The following is a 20,693-nucleotide window of genomic DNA, read 5'->3' as shown; positions in this document are numbered from 1 at the left end:
AGGAGAGGAAGTACGGGTGCGTGGGCAGCACATAAACAGAGAAGGAGGAGGTGAGGGACTGTGAGGACAGAGGACTGACTATTTGTGTGTGTGTGTGTGTGTGTGTGTGTGTGTGTGTGTGTGTGTGTGTGTGTGTGTGTGTGTGTGTGTGTGTGTGTGTGTGTGTGTGTGTGTGTGTGTGTATCTGAAGTTACACTGGGAAGAGATTCAATTTCTGCTTCAGTCGTCAGCATCCACTTCTTGTGGTCGTTCTCTTTATTAAATGCTAAAGCAGCTGGACTTAACAACCACAGCGAGTCAAAACACTCAGTGCTGAGGTAAAGCAGGAGTGTTTTTCAAACTTTATTACAGGTCTACTGAAATATCGAATAAATCTTTTACTTCTGTCACCGTTAAAGGGTTAGCCAACGGTTTTTCATAGCGCTGAAATATTAGTCTGTCTGGGGTTAGGGGGTAGATTTGTTTGGGTTCTGTGGGGTTGCATAACGTTACAAGTAAAGTTCAGTTTTTTCAAGTTCATAGTCAAGCTTGGTTGCACTGTTGCACTTACAGGAAGATTGATACACACATATATCTCCATAAGTCTCATGAAGTAAAGGCTCCTTAGCTTATCATAGAGTCTTTATACAGGACGTAACAGATGGGGACACTTGGGGCTGACTAGCACTTAGATATTGAATTCTGATTACTGAGGTAATACTCAGTTAAACTTTGACGATATACAGTATATCTATCTATCTGTCTTTGTGTATGTGTGTGTGTGTAATTAACCACAATGAAAGAATTGTAACTAAGTTTGGAAACCGACACATTAGCTTATGTTATTCTGGCTTTGCATTAGGGATGAACTGATACCGATCCTGGTATTGGGTATTGGTGTATCGGTGCCCCTCAAAGCTGGATCTGTATCGGTGGGAAAGGGGCCGATCAATAGTGCTGATTCAGGCAAACAGCTCCATGCCTTTTTTCACCGGGGCTCTTGACTACTTGATTTAAAATGTTACCTTTGATGCACTTTATTGCTGCATTACCTGTCTACAGAGTATAAAAGTTTACATTTGAATAGGACTTCTGTACATTTCTGAAGCTTTGTTTTTACCAAAATAGTGCTAAACATTTGAATATTCTTTAGTTTCGAAAAATATTTACTTCTGTTTTTCCATCTACTCATTTTTTGCCTTTTACCCAAAACATTACCAGTCTTATCCTTCAGTAGGGCATGCAGGTTATTATTTAACACTGGTATTGGATCAGTATCGATATGGACTGATACCCAAAGCCCAGGCATCGGTATCGGTATCCAAAACCAGAAAAGTTGGATTGGTGCATCCCTACTTTGTATGAGTTCATTTTTTAAATCATAATTAATTTAGACAAAGCTGCATCAGTCTACTGAATAGGGGTTAAACTCAGGGTGCACTGAGCATTTTCAATTTTCTGGCAATCACGGATCACCGATCCTTAAAAAGCCTCCCCTGCCAATACTGATTTGGACCGATAGTAATTTTAATTTTTGATTTTGTATAACCGACAGCATAAACCTTCAATGTTCCAGTCTTATTTATTGAAATTCATTGAACAATACCTGTGAAACCCATGAAGTCTTTATGTTTTAACTTAAACAACAATTAAAGTGTTCTGAGTTTTAGGTTTCAGAGCAAAAAGCAACAATGGCTGGCTGTTAGACCTTCCCGGAGGTACATAAGATCAGTTTCATATGTAAGGATGGGCCAATCAGCATCACCGATCACCGATCCCCCAAAATTAAAGGAAACCAGCACCAATCAATTCATGTATGTCTAGATTAAACCCGTGCAACCCCTCACATTTGGCACCAGAATCACAATAATATGTGAAAATGTCATTCATAAGTTCTATCAAATAAGTTATAACAAAGCTGTAGTACACCTGCTGACACTAGGTTGGTGGTAATCGTATATGAACAAACACAAGTGACAGATGATGTCTTGGAGTGTAAAGTTAGGAAGTGTTTTGATCTGGAAGTTGGAGATAAAGTTGTTTGAAAGATGTGTCTCATTCAACAGACATGCAGTGTAAACAGCGGAGGCCATTATTTGAACTGATGACACATGGTGCAAGCTCTGCAAGCTTAAGCCACAATTCACATTCACTAAGTTGACATTGTTAAGAAATTCAAAATTAATTAGGCTTTATTTTTTCCTGTTTGCTGCACATTTTCTTTCCTTTAACCCTTTAACCCTGTAACTTTTAAAATGCAAGGGATACAAAGTCAATTTAATTTTTAAATAAGTCAGTTTTTTATTAAATCTTTTGTGAACCTTTTTTTTTCTGAAGGAATTTAATTTTTCCCTTCACAACTTAACAATGCCATCAGTGACACTAAAGCTGTATACAGTTTAACATTTTATTCATTGTATCTTTTTTTAAACAGTCATAGAAACACATATCATTAATTTTTTTTTTCATTTAATTGGATGACTTGATGCCACTTGGTGTCTTAGTTTGGCTGTGGGAAAACCAGAGTCCCCAGGGTAAACCCTGCGCCAATGTACGGGGTGAAAGAACAATCACCACACATTAAGAAAGGCTCCTGCCCAACCAGGGATTGGAACTAGCAACTTTTATTTCTGCATGACAACTGTGCTAACACCTGTCCCTTGCTGCAGCACATAATTGTTGACATAATTGTTGTTCTATCTCCCGGTTGTTGTTGTTTGGGGAGAACTTCTCTGGTGTGTCAGGTGTTTTTCATTGTCCTCCTCCCTCACCAGAAAGAATCTTCTCACAGCTCCACGTCCTCTTTTTCTTCTTCTTCTTTTTGCCGGTCATGTCTGTTGGTGCCGGTGTCGCTGGTACAGAGCTGTCTTCTTCCCCCTGCGGAGGGCCTTGGACCCCAGGTTTAGGCTGAGGGTCAGGTCTTCCTCCACAGCAGGGCTGACTGTGTCCTTCTCTAGCACAAGTTGAGGACTGTTGATGGAGGGCTGATTTATTGTCCGCTATCTCCCTCTGGCTTCTCTCTGACATTTCTTGTAGCAGAAGCTGGATGTCCTCCTCTTCATTCTGTACCAGGAAACTTTTATGCTCTATGAGGTTCTCCTGTTCATTCCTCAGTCTCCTGATCTCATCCACAGCCTCGAGCATCTCCTGATAGTGGTCGTTTTCCATCCTTTCGTTCTGGTTCATCAGAGCCTTGACTCGTCCTCTAAGCTGGTGGTTCTCTTCCAGCACCTGAGCGCACCCTTCTTGTTCTGCCAGCTTCTGCTCCTTCAAATGCTGTGTCAAGTTGTGAGCTTTTTCCAGCTGTATGGTGAGATACTCCACCTGGTTGAAGAGGGTGTAATAATCCCCCTGCTCAGCTTCATAACAAACGGTGAGCTGATTAATCCTGTGGTCTTTCTCTTTAATTTGGCCATCAGTTGACTGGAGCTGTGCTTGAAGACCTGAGATCTCCTCCTGCTGACGGGAAACATGGTTTTTGGCCACCTGTAGCTCAGTGTTGAGCTCCATGACCTTAACCTCCTGACTAGATGCCTTTTCTCGGGCCATCTGAAGCTCAGTGTTGAGCTCCATTACTCGATTCTCCTGGCTCGAGATTTTTTCTTGGGCCATCTGAAGCTTTTTGTCCAGCTCCATTACCTCAACCTCCTGGCTAGAGATTTTTTCTTGGGCCCCATGAAGCTTGTTGTTGAGCTCTATAAGCTGGTTCTCCTGGGTGGAGATCTTTTCTTGGGCCCCATGAAGCTTGGTGTTCAGGCCCATTACTTCGACCTCCTGGCTGGCAATTTTCCCATGAGCCACCTGAAGCTGGGCAGTGAGCTCCATGACCTGTGTGCGCAGAGCCCTGTTTCGTGAGCTTCTAAAAATGTTCCTGAACATGTTGACAGTTTCTTGAAATGGCAATTTATCTGGACGATCCACTCTCTCTGGCTCTCTGGCATAAACTGAACTGAGGTTCTGAGTTCTCTGATAGTTAAGAAGTGAAGATGAAGGCTCATGATGTCACAATGCGTTGAATGGAAGCATTATGACATCATACATTCCATTCCAAACTCCACTGTCCAATTTGCATTTTTCAAACTTCTTCCTTTGTCTACAGGCGCACTTGGGGACAAACAGAGCAAAATGTGATTTTTTAATACGAGCCTTGTCTCCAGTCCTTAAATCTGAAATAATTGTACAATTTTTTATTTTAAACTATTTATTTATTTATTTATTATTTATTTAACACAATCATTATATACAGTTTGCAGCCTGGCTGAGAACACTTAAGTTTTCTTCAAGAAAGGGCTCCAAGGCTCTGCTGAATGGAAAGTTGGCGACAGGTGGTGCATTGATGCTGAGTAGTCCGTGCAGCCTGGTCTGTCTTCACCAACACATGAAAAACAATTAAAAGTGGTCTGCTGTACATTTACTACTTAAATATTTTTTTTATTTAAAAGTGTTGTAGTTCACTGCAGGTGCTATGTTTTCAGTATTTTACTATCAGCAATATTTAGTTTTGGTCCTTTACTGAAAATAATTTGGGAAGCCCTGCTTTATAGGTATCTGTTGGCTAGCTAACACTAAAACAGAAAACAGATAAACAGAAAGCTTCTGATGTGACATCTGTGTATGCTCCTGAATGATGGTGCAATGGTTTCATAACCTCACAAATTTCCCATGATCCTCAGCTGTAGCCTGTAAATTACTATTGGACAATAAATCAGTAAAATTGGTAAATTTCAATTCATGTAGCCAGTGTTTCTCATAAAAATCCTGATTGTGAAACAAGGTTACTTTGATTCAGACTTTATCAGCCTTCTTAGCTCACACCTGAAAACCAGCACGTCCTACTTACCTCCTCCTCCTCACCTTGTGGGAAAACATCAGGCCTTGCACCAGTTAGCATTGGCATGCTACAGGCTGCTAACAGCTGAGTTCCCATGTGAACAATGCAGCCATGGTTACATATAGGATCTCCAGACAAACACAGGAGAAAAAGTAGGGAAAATTCGCTGAAGCCACAAAAAGTTTGGTGTCCATGACCAACAAATGAGCCATACAAAGTAATCCACTCCAAAAAAAAAACGAAAAAGATACGAAAAAAATACAAGAAAAGGACAAAGAAGAGAGAGCTGCTGCAAAAGGCAGCTATAGCCAACAGGGCGGTGCCTAGCAACCTATGTATTAGAAGAATTTGACCAATGGGAGCATAGGCAGGTGTTAATATTCCCAGAATGCATTGCTTAAAACAGCATTATACTGTTTTATCAAAATATTATACAGGTTTGTAAGTTTCTACGCAGAGGCATGGGGTTAGCAAGGGCTGTAGTTAAGTCTAATTTTGTTTTATTCCCATTTCTGGTCATTTGTGTGCTCCACATCACCACCTGTTGACTTTTGTTATGTTGCATGCTAATATCAGTCGTACTACCTACACCTGCAGGCTTAGCTTTGTGGTAGCGCTGGGACAGTACATCTAGTGATATTTTCATTTTGTTTGAGACAAATTAAATTTTAAATGCCATCAGAGCGCTGTGGTTTCATTATTTTGACCAACAGGGAGCAGAACTGTACTGCTGCAGCTCGGCTGTCATATGCAATAAATGGACTTAATTGGAAACATTCAAACAATGATGCCTGTACTTCTGATCACTGCAAAATAATGATACACAAAAGTACTGAAAATAGGAATACCGATTGCCCTGTACTGTATCGCTTCCAATGTGAAAGGTACCAATCCCTAATAGCAGGTGGCTTTGAAGATCAACTCAAACATCTTGTGTTTTATAGTCTTTTTGACAGAGATGTTGTAGTTTTTAACAACAACCGAAGCAACAAAATCTTTATCAAAGCCTCTAAATATAGCCCCCTTTGACTTTGTACTGTTTCACCACGCCAAAAAGAAACCCAGTGTCTCCCAAAAGTTTCCAGAGAAGAATGTAATCCTAAGTCTGTGTTGTTTGATCATTAACATCTGTTGTTTGCTGAACGTGACAGCTAAAATGATGCTGTAAGGGAATTCCACCTTTCCTTGTGTTGGTTGCAGCAGACAAGTATCTACAGGCGTGCAGCGATTAACAGGTCATATTCTCCTTTTTCACTCAGCTGTGATGAATGGGTGGAATAAGCTGGGTCAGGCTATGAGCTGACAGAGCTGTTCATGTCTGGAGCTGTGCGCCTGACTCTGTTTTTATTCCTTTAGAAAAGGAACGTGGATGAAAGGGGACACATGTGATCAGGAGAAATGAAATAGTGACCGATGTGACGAGGTGATACAGAGCGTGTGCTTCATCTGTTGAACTTTAGCGCCACCCACGCATACGTGTACATACATACACATGCAAGCACGGCAGCTTGACTTCCTCCTCCTGTCACCCATCACACTGTAACCTGATACACACACACACACACACACACAAACAGTGCCTCACTCATTTTATTCTGTCGAACACTCACACACGCAGAGGGGTCAAGTTGAGGTTGTCCTTCCATGACATCACTGTTGCCATGACTCATAAGTGTACCTCCAGGCACAGTTAGGCCCTCTCCTCCATGGGACCCCCACCCCCCCACTCACACACACACACACACACACACACACACACACACACACACAGCTTCTCATTCATCACACGCTCTACTCTGATGTTACAAACACTAACAGATTTGTATACAAGTGAACTCTGTGTGTGCACAGGTGTGTCAGTCCTTTGCCCCACACATCAAACAACTTCAGTTACATCTTATATCCCCCCCTCCACAAACACACACACACACACACACACACACACACACACACACACACACACACACACACACACACACACACACACACACAGAGTCATCCTCTCTTCCTTACATCCACACACATGCATGATTTACAGTGGTCAGACTCATGATGGAGAAAGCAGACCTCCTCTGGTCGGAAAACCTTGGCTGCAGGGATCACACACGGGGGGGAAAGACTTCCACATGTGTACACACACACATGCCACTTCACTTGCCCTCTCCATAATTACCCTGAGAGTCTAATAAATCACCTTCGGACACATTGCATGATTGGACTGGATCTGTACATGCTGTTTTTGTATGCATATGTAAATACCACATGTGTATGTAGATGTGGATGTAAGTAGCAGATGATTGTCTGTCTGTAGATCAGAAGTACTCCTGCCTCAGAATCCATTGTAAGTGACCTAAAAATGTTACTTGAATAGTAAAAAAAAATCCATTAGCATTTAAGTCTCTTAAAGAAATTGCCTTTTTGGACTCAATTTGGTCTAATCCCTTTGTTTTTGATGTAATATATGACTCTTATTATGAATTCACCTCAGAATTACCCTTTAATAATAAGCTATACCATTTTCCAGGGATTCCTTTTAATTTTCTTTTAAGTGTGGCAGGGTTAATGGGACAATATGAAAATTATTACACAGCATGATGCAATATGTTATTATATGTTAAGTATGATATGATGCAATAGATCATGATGTAATCATATAGAGCCTAAAAGTACCCTGGAACCAACTCAGAGGTCAAATTTTTTCAAGTTGAAAAGTCCAACATCCAAACTCAGAGCGTTCCAGACGTACTGTGTCGGATGTTAGAAAAAGAAAAAAAAAAAGGCTTGTTGAAAAGATATTCATAAAACTAGGATTAACCGAAGAGCAGTTTCAAGCGGATGTGCTCTGAGCGAGAGCTCTTCTGACAGTTTTTACAGCATTAATTCATGTTTACAGCCTGGTTCAAAAAAACAGTCTGGGTCTGACTCTCCTAACAAGTGAGCAGCCCGTAGCCATCTGCAAAGAAGCTTAAAGCCCGCCTCTTTGCCTCATCCAAACTTGGACGAAGCTAGTTTGAGTCAGAGTTTCCAATATGGCGTCTGTCAATGATAGGCTTCAAAACTCTGTATCAGAAACAGATGGGTGACATCACTGATACTACATTCATATATTATACATTCAATGGTAATGACTCAACTCAATATCATATTACACAGCACAATACAAAAATACAGTACAACAAGATACAACACAACACAGTGTCACATGTTTGGATTTAACACAATATGACATGACATGGTATGACATAACACCATACAATATGCTCCAATAGGATATGCTATATAGAGTGATGTCATATGACAGGATAGGAAACAGTTAAGATCAAACATGACATATGGCACCATATAATATGACATAATACAATACAACAGGATATGAAACAACACTATATGCATACAATATCATTAGACCTAGCATTATTGCCTAAGTCGTACTCCAATGTTTTCAGAAAAGGAAAAAAAACATGTTTTGATATATATTAATTATTTGTATTACTCTACATAATATTGTGTTCAAATTACCTACATTATAGTTGTTAACTTATTTATTTTATTTAAACTTCTTTGACTAAAGCAATACTGCTATGAGGCTTCTTTGAGCCTTATTTGGAAGAATGACCAAAAATTCTGTCTAACACTGTTAATAAATAATAATTTAAATGTCTTTAGGCAATTATGATACAAGGCTACTGATCGGGTTTAATACAATATGATGTGATATGGTATATGATAGGATACATGGTATTGTCCCCACAGGAAACTTATGTGGCCTATTTGTCAAATTAAGGAAAAATGAAAGTTAAACTACAACTTTACTGCTTAAAATATCTCAAAGGAAAACAATCTTCATCATGTCTTTTTCATTTTGCAAATACTAACTGACAGCAGCACTGTAGAAAAAAACAGTCATTACATACATTTGGCTCTGTGCAAAGTATAATGGGATTCACAACAGTGTACGGCACAGATTTAACAACACAGCTGACGTCAGGCTGTCTATGCTTAACTATCCACAGGTGTAGGGACAAATGATACGCAATAATGATTAGGATAATGATTTCTGTGGAGCAGTGTCTGTGAAAGTAATCAGGAGTTCCTGCGAACAGGATCGTCACAGTGAAGTATGAGTCATGATTTCTTGTTTTGTTTTGTTTTTTCTTTTTTTCTCAGTTTTCGGGTAGTCCCTGTCATATTTCATGTAGGTCGGGAACTCGTGACTAATGCCTTCCGTTCAAGCTCCAGATAATTTACTATTTCTCCCCAAGGCTGTGTTCATCATGACTTGATGAAATAAAACTGTCTGTAGCTGAAGAAAACAAGTGTTGCATCACATGTAGATAAACACTCGGTTCTTTTTTTCCCTTCTTTTCACTTTTGAATTCAGACTTGTTTTTGTGCTATTTTTGTTGCTTTATTGGGGTTTCTTCTCAAAGGTTGTTTGGGTAGTTTCTTTTAACAGCACATCACCAAACAGCAAGAATTTAAGTCAAGTAATCGCCTGTTGTGAAGCCTGTGATTTGGTATTTTTTCCTTCTGTTTGTTTAAGATTAACACAAAAAGGTAAAACCTCATTCTACAAAGAAGGATTTAAGCACACAAACTCTGATTTTGTCCTCACATGTTTTAGAAATATCCTTCTAATCTCCTTCCTTATGATCTCACAGTGCCAGTCTCTCCTGCATGCTGATGTAAAAACCCTTGAACTTGATTTTTAATGGTTATTTTGCTTTTCTCTGTGTCCTCAGATCATGATTCAGAGGGGAAACGAGTCCAAGACATGCTGTCTACGATTGACAAACCACAGGTTAGTATGAACGACTCATTAATCAGCACTTGTGTGGTTCAGTCATAGCTGGTGTGTGTTGAATGTATTTTCCATATTTTCCTCGTTGTTGAAGTTCCTCTCATTCTGTCCACATGAGGGCAGCATCTACTCATCCATTTATCTCTCAGCATCTGAAAAACATTTCAAGCACCAACAGTTCTTCCTCTTTCCTTGAGAGTGGTCTTTGATTTAGTGAAGTAAAATCACTCAGAGTAGTTTCTGCGTGGGGTTTCAGTAAGCAGTGAGAACAAATGGTGATTAGAGAAAGAGGAAGCAGAGTTTAATAAGCCGGATATAAGGCACAAAGAGGCTAATTTATAACAGTTTGAAGAAAAGAGAATGAAAGAGAGAATAAAAAGGACAAATTATTGAGGATTTCTACTCTGAATCATTGACTGCTGAATGATCCTCTGTTATAATAACACCCCCTGTAACTGCAATGCCTAAAAGGGATGCAGAGCTCTGGTTTAGATGTGTTACACATTAGGACAAAGCTCCATTGTCAGAGTGTTTTCTGCTTGTTTAAAGAACAGGAAATACGTTTTCATTTCAAACTGTTTGCCACATTAAAATTCACATAAGGTTTGATGAGATCTCATTTCATAGTGAGATATAATACTGATAAATCTGTTTGTGCAGAGCAGGTCACAGTTCTGGCTTCATTATTCTTTCAGGCGATTATAAAAGAACTGTGCTGCAAATGATGTTGAATTCAAAAGCCATTTCTTAAACTGATCATTGCATCCAAGCCCTTCAATCTGAGCGCTTGTGTGTTAAACAGCCGGTTAACAATGTGACGCACTCTTCATAGCTACCGTCATACGGACTGATAGAGGCTCACAGCTTCTAAATTATCCTGTAAATGACAAAGTGGTTAACTTACAAAGCACAGTGAGCATGTCATTCACATAGATGACAGAGAAGAAAGAAAGAAAGAAAGAACTGAAAGAGACTTAAAGAGAAGAGATACAAAGAAAGAAGAACAGAAAAAAAAGAAAAAATGAAAGAAAGTAAAAATAATCAAAGATGGAAAGGGTAGAAATGAAAGAATAAAAAATGAAAGGAGAAAGGAAAAAAAAGAAAAAAGTCATAAAAGAAAAGGAGGAAAGACAAAAAATCAGGATCAATAGATAAAGTAGATGTAACAAATAGCGATTGAATAGAAAGAAATGAATTAATGGAAAAAGGGTAAGAATAAAATGACAAAATTCAAAATAAAGAAAATTAAAAAAAGAAAAAATGAAAGAGAGAATGTAATATAAATTAAGGAGAAACAAACGGAAGAAAAACGGAAATTAATAAAAGAGTAAAAAAAAAAAAAGGAATAACCCTTAGAAGAAGATGGGAATAATAAATCAGAGAAATTGAAAGAAAGAATAAATTAATTAGTGAAGGAAAAATTGAATAAATGGAGTGGTTACCAACAAGAGAATGATTGACAGAAAGAAAAAGAAAAATAATATGAAAAAAAAAGAATTAAAGTCGGAAAGATTAAATAAATAAAAAAAGGAATGAAGGAAATAATAGATGAAGAAGAAAAAACAGAAAAGGGAAAGAAGGAAAGAAAAAGGAGGAGGAGAACACAGTTGGGTAAGTGTTCAGACCCACGTAATGTTATGGATCTGCTGTTCGGTTACTAACCTCTCTGTTGATGATGCTTACTCTCTGGCTCTGTTTAATCTTAATTTCAGTTAATCAGCTCACCTCCCCAAAAAACTCACTCAGAAAACGGTCAAGGTTTAGCATAATTTCTTGGAACACTCCTATAAAGTTAGGGCATCACTAAGTCTACAGGTAAACAACATCATCAATGTGTTCATTGAGTATGGCTAACATTAGCAGAGCTAGCACCTCCAGCCTTTGGTTCATGTAGCTGGGCTGGTCACATGTTGCTGCTGTTCACTTTACAGGACACAGGATACTGTTTACTTTCTGATTTCACTCTTCTTTGCTGTTGTTAGGCTGTGGTTGCATTGTTCAGCAGACCAGTTTACGCATAAGCAGAGGTATAGAAAAAAGAAGTGACTAAATCGTGTAAAACATATTCTCTAGCATGTGGACACAGTGATGCTCTCCTTAAACCTGAATCATCACAATCAAACCTCAGTATAAAAAAGACGTGTGTCTATTTGTCCATTCCTGCCTGTCCTCCTCTGAGACAAACGAGTCATGGTTGTGGTTTGCGATGCCCTCCGGGGGCATTCATCACCTTTTCAGTGAAGGTGTCGTCTGGAACTGTTGCAGACTGTACTAAATTATGCTAAATTTGCTCACCCACCATGAGCCGCAGATTGAGCCTGCATCAACATGCGCACACATGCAGGGGCGCACAGACGTTTCTTTCTCTCTTTCCTGTGCAGTTATTTAAATTTTAGTGGTCTGTATGCGACATGAACGAGCCGGAGCCGGTAAGAGCAGGGTAATCTGGGTAATGGTGTCTGACACATTGACTTCCTGTGATATTCACACACATGCACAGTTGGATACACACACAGATGGCTGGAAAAAAGCATTACATATTATGGCAAAACCTGCAGCTTTTATAGTCTAGTCTATATAGAATAGAGTAGAATAGGAATATCTTGTCTTGTCTACATGCTAACTTCATATAACGAATTTTTGCATGAAGAACTTTTTTGTATGTCTAATAAGAGTTTTAGTGTGAATTTAATGCTTATAAATGTGTCTCTGTGTGTATCACAGGTATCTAATGTGCAGGCGCGTGCTGCACGGCTCTCCTGGGCCCCCCCTGCAGGGCTGGTGAACAGGCACACAAACGGGATGCTTGTTTCTTGCTCCTTCGAGGTCTCTCTTTCGGATAAGGGCCGAGACGGGAAATATCGCCTAATATACAGGTAAGAAAAAGAAGACATGCTAAAGGAGTACAACTCCAAAATACATCCAAAAGTACTGTGTCCTGATGTTGTTGGTGTGTGCGTGTTTCAGTGGAGAAGAATTGGAGTACCTTGTGAAAGATCTAAGGCCAGCAACAGACTACCACGTACGGTAAGGATGGTTCATACACATTAAATTTCACGTTGCCATGCTTTTTGGGGGTTTGTTTTTAATTTGGTGTCTTCTTCAGGGTGTCCGCAATGTACAACTCGGTCCGAGGCTCGTGTTCAGAGGCCGGCTCATTTACCACACACTGCAGCGTCCCCGATGTCCCCTTATCCCCAAAGCTCTCCCACCGCACCAAGAGCACCCTCACCTTACAGTGGAAGGTACAGACACAGTTTCCATCGAATTAGCACGATTTAGTATTTAATTTTTCAAGAAGCCTCATTTTCTTATCCCTGGCTTAAAAACTGCACCCTCCACTCAGCTTCCCCTCATCCTCGACTTTGACTTCAGCCCCTGGAGGCCTTCTTAAATTGCTTCACAGTGGTGTCAGAGTGGATTCTCCCCCTGCCCTCTCTGACCCTTTTCCACACAAGTCATTTTTATCCACTCACGCTGTCACTGATAAAGACTGACATCAGTCACCCAGACAGGATATGAGGCCAGTCATAAAAACACGGCAGGCATTCGGTCCGTCTCAGTGTCAGATTCTTTTATCCTCACTTCATCCGTCTCTTTTTCTTGTCTCTTCCCCTCCACAGCCCCCAGGCGACAACGGATCCAAAATCACAAACTACCTGCTCGAGTGGGATGAGGTAAACCTGTCACCTGTCTTTTTAAACACATCACACTCACCCGTTAACGCATGATTACATCCCGCTCCTCAGAAAAGATATAATGAGACTGTTTCTTTTTTTTAACTCGTGAACGTTAGCCCTACTTTCTGTCTCCTTAATGCTTTTTGGCCTTCATCAATTTGATCCTTTTTCCTCTTCAATGTGACTCATGTTGCCTTTCATTTTATCTCACTCTGCTTTCCTCATACTCTGCAGGGAAAAAAGAACAGTGTTTTCAGAGAATGTTACTTTGGGAGCCAGAGACACTGTAAGCTGACCCGGCTCTACCCGGCCTGTGGCTACACGTTCAGAGTGGCTGCACACAACGACATTGGCACAAGGTACCTTCACTTATCATGAAAACTAATTACTACGTTATGTACTCTTGGGGGCTAAGCTCATACCCACAGTGAAAGCTATGCATATTGTAGCGATTGTGACTATTACCACCATCAAATATGCATCTTCATGATTTCTACCCCCTCATAATGAAAAACAGAGACATAAGCACCTCTCCATCTGTAGTTATTATTCTGCATCTGACCTTAGTCATCTTCATTCATCTCATTTTCCCTCCTTTTCTCATCTACTCTCTTTTTGTCATTATGCTGGGGAGCTGTTGAGGAATTAACTCTCTGGACACACTCAAAGACGTCTGAGTCTCTCATACATCAGAACAAACACACCATTCTCAAGAATATTGATTTTGTTTGCAACGTTTAACTATGAAAATGTTCCAGTTATCTCACCAAGCTCTCGTCACGCATGAGAATTGTTTTCCTCCTCAGCCTCCTACCGTCTCCTTTCCACTATCCAAAAGTTGTTTTGAAAAATCAATTAAAAAAACTGAATTAAAACTCAAATGTGACTGAAATTGAAATGTGTGTTTTGCACAGTGGCTTCAGCACAGAGGTGGTGTTTTACACCATGGGCACCCTGCCAGCTCTGCCGCTAGCGCCGCGGCTGGTCAGAGCAGGGGTGTCCTGGGTGACTCTGGAGTGGGGGCGCCCTGAAGGCAGTCCGAGTGAGGAGCAGTTAAAATACACACTTGAGATTCAGGAGGACAACAGCGTGAGTACAACACGTGCAGCTTTTGTAGAAACACTTTTACAGAAACGTTCTGATATAATTTTACTGGTATATAGGCATATATACACTTTTAGATATTTTTGTAGCCCAGAAAACTTTATTTGCTCCAGGGAATTAATTTTTTGTAGAAGAATATAAGATAGCCACACCAGGAAATCCAATACTTACAGAGGAAATACAGAATAAAAAAAACCATTTCAGAATAGTTTGGGGAGAGGTAGCAGACCACAGAGCACTAAATCCCATTATACACAAGAATACACACAAGTAAACACTTCAAGCAGGGATTAGCTCTCACATACTTCTCATACTCCTCATGCTCACATATTACAAAAGTCAGCTTTCATAACTGTCAACATTTTTACACACAGGGAACAGACTTTCATCCAAAGTACACTGGAGAAAACTTGACCTGTACTGTACAAGGCCTGAAGAGGAGCACACAGTATAAATTCAGGGTAAGTGTCAATAAAACAGCTCTTTTGTTGTGAAGTTAAGCATGCTAGCTTTATTTATGTTGCCCTCTCTACCTACTCTGTATTCAATTTAGCTTTAGGCTTCTGTGTCGTCAAAAATAAATCATTCATTACAAGTATATATATATTTTACTGTATCTAATACCAGAGAAATGGCCACTTACTTGGAAAAAGAAAAGGAAACTCACACCACTCTCATGACTTTATGCTAAAGCTAGGCTTCAAAACAAAAGCAGCTACTGGGCCTTCAAAAACCCATTGTCCCTGGCTCTTAGATGTTTCACCTTTCATGTTACTACTTCTCAATCATACAGTAACAAGAATGAAATCAAACAAGTTGAATAAAGTGGGTTTTAGATGTGCTGGTTTTAAGATGAGTAAGCCTTTTAATGAGTGGAAGCTAGCTGCTTCTGCCTTTGTTCTTATTTAAACTAAAGTTAGCGATAGCTTTACAGTAACAATATAGATGGCAAGCTGTTTCTCTATAGCTAGTTTGTTGCTAACAGCTGCTGTAGCTTCATATTAACTCCATGAATATAAAAAATGATATTATCAACCATTGTATTCTATTCCAAAAAGAGTTAGAAAAGATAACGCTTCAGTGAGATAAAGGATGTAATGATCACATGTGAAGTGAATTATGCTAGCTATATCTATGCTAGCTTTGGCAAGCTAAGCTTAATTAATCTGGCTGCTGTTATGACTTAAAAGTATTATTGATTTCTGAACCCTAGACTTTATAGAGTTGTGTTTTTGGATAAACTTTTATAACACTAAAATTGCAAGCGACTGGGTTAGCATTAGCTTTTTGGATATTTAAAATAGGATTTTACTAAAATGTTAAGGTAAAGTTCAGTATAAAAAATCATGAAGTGCCATACAAATTTTAAAATGTATAAAGTTAACCTTTTAAGGCATATATGTTGGTTCCCAGTTGATGATTTCCTCATTCTGTTGTAATTTGAAATGTGTTTTTCAAGGATGCCAACCTTTCCAGGCGTAATTCAGCAGTAATACAAAGCCTGTCTTTCCAGTTTGGAATAAAGCTTTTACCAACAGTGAATTGGCTGCAATTTAACCAGTACTGAAACACAACAATCCACAACCCATATAGCCTGTAGAAAACACTGCTGAGCGCCGCTAAAAGCCGTGATAGCTCTTCAAAATCCAAGGACATTGTAAAACAAAATGTACTGACCGTACATCTCTGTAAGCATGTTTGCCTGTGTGCTGACACATGTGTTATCAAAAAGAGAGTATTATGGTGTAATCATGGCAAACACAAGCCTGGCATATCCTAGAACACGTGTACATGTCCTCAGTAACACTGTCAGATGAGGTGGCAGATGCTTCAGAACCCAAAGTCCACACGCAAACAGACATGGTGTGAGCATTAAGGCAAGATGATGCATCAGATGGCTTAATGAGGGGAATAAAGTGGAGAGAAATGAAGTCCACAGAAAAATAATGACTTTATGAATCAGAGCAGTTCTTTCACTATTGGTGTTCTCTTTCTTATTCAACAGTGTCCTCTCCCCCCTCCTCTTCCTTTGCCCTTGTCTGTTTTCTTTTGCCTCCTTCCTTTAACCGTCCCTTTTGTGCATTATCCTCCCTGCAGCTCATAGCATCAAACGTGGAAGGGAAGAGCAGTCCAAGTGAAGTGTTGGTCTGCACCACCAACCCAGACAAACCAGGCCCTCCATCTACACCCTGTGTCACCGCCACAACGCCCTATGGATTCACAGTCACATGGGGTAAGGAGACACACCTGCACATGCACGGTACACTGACTCAGAGATGGAAAATATTCATAAAAGACACCTTTTAAGATGCACATGCACTGTGCAGAAAATTGCACCAAAATTGAATCTCAGTCTTTCTTGAAATGAAGAGTTTTGATTGATTAATCACTGCCCACTTGAGAAATATCTTATTCTTTTAAGGTTTAAAAAGCACTTGCAGTCTTCACATCTAAAATTGTGTGCTTCAATCCATTAGTTTTAACTCTGAAACCAAGAAAGCCATGGCCTCACAATTCTTTGAATTAGTATTTGATGAATGGAAGGTGTTATAAAGTCAGATGACTCATTCAGCTACAGTATTGTAGGTTAAGACAATGTAAATAGTCATTACTGGGAAGGGGGATTTGTTTTCTGTTTTTCTTTCTTATTTTCTTTTCTCTTTCTTTCTTTTGTTCATTCTTTCTTTCTTTCTTTCTTTCGTTCGTTCTTTCTTTCTTTCTTTTTTACTTTTTTCTTTCTTTCCTTCTTTCTTTCTTTTTCTTTTTTCTTTCTTTCTTTCTTTTTTCTCTTTTCTTTTCGTCTTTCTTTTTTCTTTTCGTCTTTGTTTTTTTCTTCTTTTTCTTGTTTCTTTCTTTCTTCTTACTTTCTTTCTTTTTTCCATTTGTTTCTTTCGTCTTTCTTACCTTCTTTTCTTATTCTTTTACTCTTGTCTTTCTTTCTTTTCTTCTTTTTCTTTCTTTCTTTCTTTTTCTTTCTTTCCTACTGTCATTATTTCTTTTTCTCTTTTTCCTTTCTTTCTTTTTTCCATTAAAAAAATACATTCACATAAACAATTATTTTCCCCATGTAACAACAGTAGTTTTCTCAGGTTCTGATTTAATAGCAGGATGGGTCACATTCTTGCAGTAAATTGCCATCATTGAATATTAAAAGAAACTTCAGGTGCCATGTGACTCTCATGGGCCCTGTTCCAAAGTTTGAAGCATTATGTGTTGATACAAACTGTGAAATTATAGACACACTGCAGCCTCTGGAAGGTTTTCATGTATCGGAGGTAGCAGCCATAAAAGCCATCATGTCTGCCATCATCCATCTGTGCTGCAGGAGTCAGAGCAGCCTGTCCTTTCTCAAATGACGTAAACACAGCACAGACTCTACTTCCTGTCTGTCCATCACTGTTCAGATCACTGATTAGACACTGATGGCTCTGAAACAATCTTCTTTTCCTTTTGTCTGTTTTAAAGTGAAAAAGCGTGGTGTGCTGATATTTACTTTGGGTTCAGATTTCTCAAAAAAATCTGAGGCTGCTTTCCAACAATAAAGATGAATCACAAGAAAAAGGGAGTTACATTTATCTGTGGGAATAATAATTCCAGTTTGACTGAGAAAAAAAGAAAACAGTCATGCCTGATATTCAATGAGTTGCTGATTCTTTGCATCAGTGCATTAAATCTTCTTCAGCTGTACTAAAATCATTTCACCCCACAGATCCCCCCCAGGACAACGGTGGCTCAGAGGCTCTCACATACCTGCTTGAGATCTCTGAAGGATGCTCTGAAGGTACATCTATCTCACTCTGCTCTCATCCATGCCAGGCTTTAAGCTCATCATTGTGTTTTCTTTGTCCATCATCATACAGAAACATCTCCAAATGTACAACCTGTCCTCTGTCACTTGCGTAATTCCCTCTCTCTTTCCATCCATTACCTTCACTTATTCACCTCAGAAGCACAGCGGACAAATATCGCTCTTTGTTAGCATCAATTTAGCACACAGTTATCCCCAGAAGACACCAAAGGTCCTCTGGTTTCCTTCAGTCAGGACTAATTTCTTCTGTCTATATTTATTAAAGAGGAGTGTTAGATAAGAACAAAAGATCAGGAGCTCCTTGGCACTGAAGGGATTTCTGGGTTTTTGTCGTGCTGCTCAGCAAAACATGTTTTTACAATCCCAGTAGATTAGCCTAATTAGGCATCAATAACTTGTGTAGTTAATCACCTCTTTGCTTGATTATCTGAATTAGCTAAAATTGCTTAAATTGTGTTTTTGTAGATTAAAAGCTAAAAATGTCTTAAATTCAATACCTTTAACTCAGATATAAAAAAATAAACATCCTAGGTATTCCCTAATGAAAGACTTTCTGTTAGTTATAGTTATGTCTTTTTTTTCTTTTTAAAGATTTTCTTTCTGAGGAAATGAGTAAAGTAAACTAAGACAGGGCCACCCACTTTAAGGACTAAACCCTCTCAACCTGGGAGTATGTGGCTGCAAGTTGGTATGCAGTACTTTATCTGTTACATGACAGCTGTTGGTGAACACTTACTGAGGAGTATTTCAAATATAATCCTGGTCTGAGATGATTTCTAAAGCAGCCGTTACGGATGATTTTCAGTCTATGCTGATGCTCTCCTCTACCTCCCTTGGAATTCCCTCTCTGACTCACCTGATGTGCATTTTATGGGAAAACATGACCCCTGATACAGTCTGAAGACATTATCATCATTTATCTTTTTCACATTGTCTGGTGTTAAAAAAGCAAACGAAAAATCGCAAAAATCGTAAATATCGAAGAATCTCAATTTAAATCGAATCTGCACCCCAAAAATCGTAACAGAATCAAAGAGCGAGAATAGCGTATCATCCCAGCCATATGTGTCACACTCAGTCAGTCTGTGTACTGTCTGTGCTGATGCTCATGTATGTAACTGGTTGACTCATTCTGTTTTCTGTCTACGCAGCGAGTCAGTGGGAGGTAGCGTACAGCGGTCCAGCAACAGAATGTGTGTGCGAGCGGCTGACACCTGGGACCGTGTACCGCCTACGAGTGTGTAGCATCACCACCGGGGGACACAGCCCAGTAAGACACACACACACACACACACAAAAGCAAAACAGACTTTACAGAGTGTCCTGAGAACACCTGAGATGGTGAGCGTACCTGAGAATAGAAGCTGCTTTTCAGCCAAGTGTTCAAAAGCAGCGTTACTGACTTTAGATCTGTATTGATTTCTTGTTTCTCTGCTTTTGTAGTGCACAGTTAGTGTCCCGGTTCGTACATTAAGTATCCCACCTGGGCCCTGCCAGCCGCCGAGGATTGTGGGTAAAGCCAAACACAAGGAAGTGCAGTTAGAATGGGGTGAGTGCACACACACACATACACTTTGTTTACTTTTATTTACCAATATGTATTTTTTTAGTCAGCTGAATCTCCCTCAGCTTAATTTGTTTCCCTCCCACCGCTAATGCAATCTTAGTCAACCATGTTTCAGCCTAAGTGAGGCCTGATTTAGCCCATTAAATGCTTCATATCTGCCTTAACTCTCCTAATGTCAGCCCATTATTGCAGATTAGCTCTGTTATCTGTTGGCAGGGAAAGACTCGCAGCCTGAGACACTGAGGAAAGTCTAGATTTAAACAGTTTAAAACAGCTGGCGAGGGGCCTAATAAGCTCACATTCATGCAGCCCTGCTGCAATTACTGGCTGGAGCTGAAGGTCAGACTTAATGTATTGGAGGGTTTCCCCCACCTCTCCTTCTTTTCGTACTTGAACCGTGCTATGAACAAAGTGAAGCAGACTGAGGAAAGGACCTTGAAAAGGTTTCAGATGTACCTTAAACTGAACATGTTTGTGTTTTCGTTCGTGTAACCTTGTGTCTCACCCCCACATGCTTCAGATTAAATTTAATCCAATCACAGTTTGCTTATATTTCCTTTCTCTTTTTCTCATTCCCTGCAGACCCTCCTGTCTCTGAGGGAGTGTGTGAAGAGTGTGTGTTTAGTCTGGAGATGAGTGAAGGGGACACAAAGCCAGCAGAGGTGTATCATGGGTCAGAGCTGCAATGCACCGTGGGTAGCCTGCTACCTGGTGCCACGTACAGCTTCAGACTGCGGGCCGCCAATGAGGCAGGGGTGAGAGATGTTCATGAACATAAATTACACAGAAGACCATCAACTTGTTGGCCTTTTTTTTCCTGCTGAAAAGTTTTCAAGTTCAGTCTGAGATCTCAACATGTCAGCTGACATAACAAATAAAAATAATTCCTCTTCCAATGAAACGAGCATGAAATTCTGTGTTTA

General features: G+C 39.7%; 1 protein-coding gene across 2 annotated transcripts in view; it reads left to right on the top strand.

Annotated features, from left to right (window-relative positions):
* fndc3ba (fibronectin type III domain containing 3Ba) overlaps positions 1 to 20,693 on the top strand; it is a 122,915-nt gene that overhangs the window by 79,353 nt on the left and 22,869 nt on the right. For both annotated transcript variants that reach the window (XM_074692057.1, XM_074692058.1), the window contains 13 exons: positions 9,553 to 9,611; positions 12,336 to 12,487; positions 12,579 to 12,638; positions 12,718 to 12,856; positions 13,235 to 13,288; positions 13,526 to 13,650; positions 14,206 to 14,380; positions 14,770 to 14,856; positions 16,493 to 16,628; positions 18,105 to 18,176; positions 19,355 to 19,473; positions 19,647 to 19,752; positions 20,353 to 20,525. In XM_074692057.1, the coding sequence (XP_074548158.1) occupies positions 9,553 to 9,611; positions 12,336 to 12,487; positions 12,579 to 12,638; positions 12,718 to 12,856; positions 13,235 to 13,288; positions 13,526 to 13,650; positions 14,206 to 14,380; positions 14,770 to 14,856; positions 16,493 to 16,628; positions 18,105 to 18,176; positions 19,355 to 19,473; positions 19,647 to 19,752; positions 20,353 to 20,525 (1,457 nt within the window). The remainder of the gene's footprint in view (positions 1 to 9,552; positions 9,612 to 12,335; positions 12,488 to 12,578; positions 12,639 to 12,717; positions 12,857 to 13,234; positions 13,289 to 13,525; positions 13,651 to 14,205; positions 14,381 to 14,769; positions 14,857 to 16,492; positions 16,629 to 18,104; positions 18,177 to 19,354; positions 19,474 to 19,646; positions 19,753 to 20,352; positions 20,526 to 20,693) is intronic.

The sequence above is a fragment of the Halichoeres trimaculatus genome, unplaced genomic scaffold, assembly GCF_033239565.1.
Source record: "Halichoeres trimaculatus isolate MK-OKI-2021-1 unplaced genomic scaffold, fHalTri1.1 fHalTri1_scaffold_17, whole genome shotgun sequence".
Lineage (NCBI taxonomy): Eukaryota > Metazoa > Chordata > Actinopteri > Labriformes > Labridae > Halichoeres > Halichoeres trimaculatus.
The sequence above is the reverse complement of the archived record's forward strand: the minus strand, read 5'-3'. Positions and strand labels throughout refer to the sequence as shown.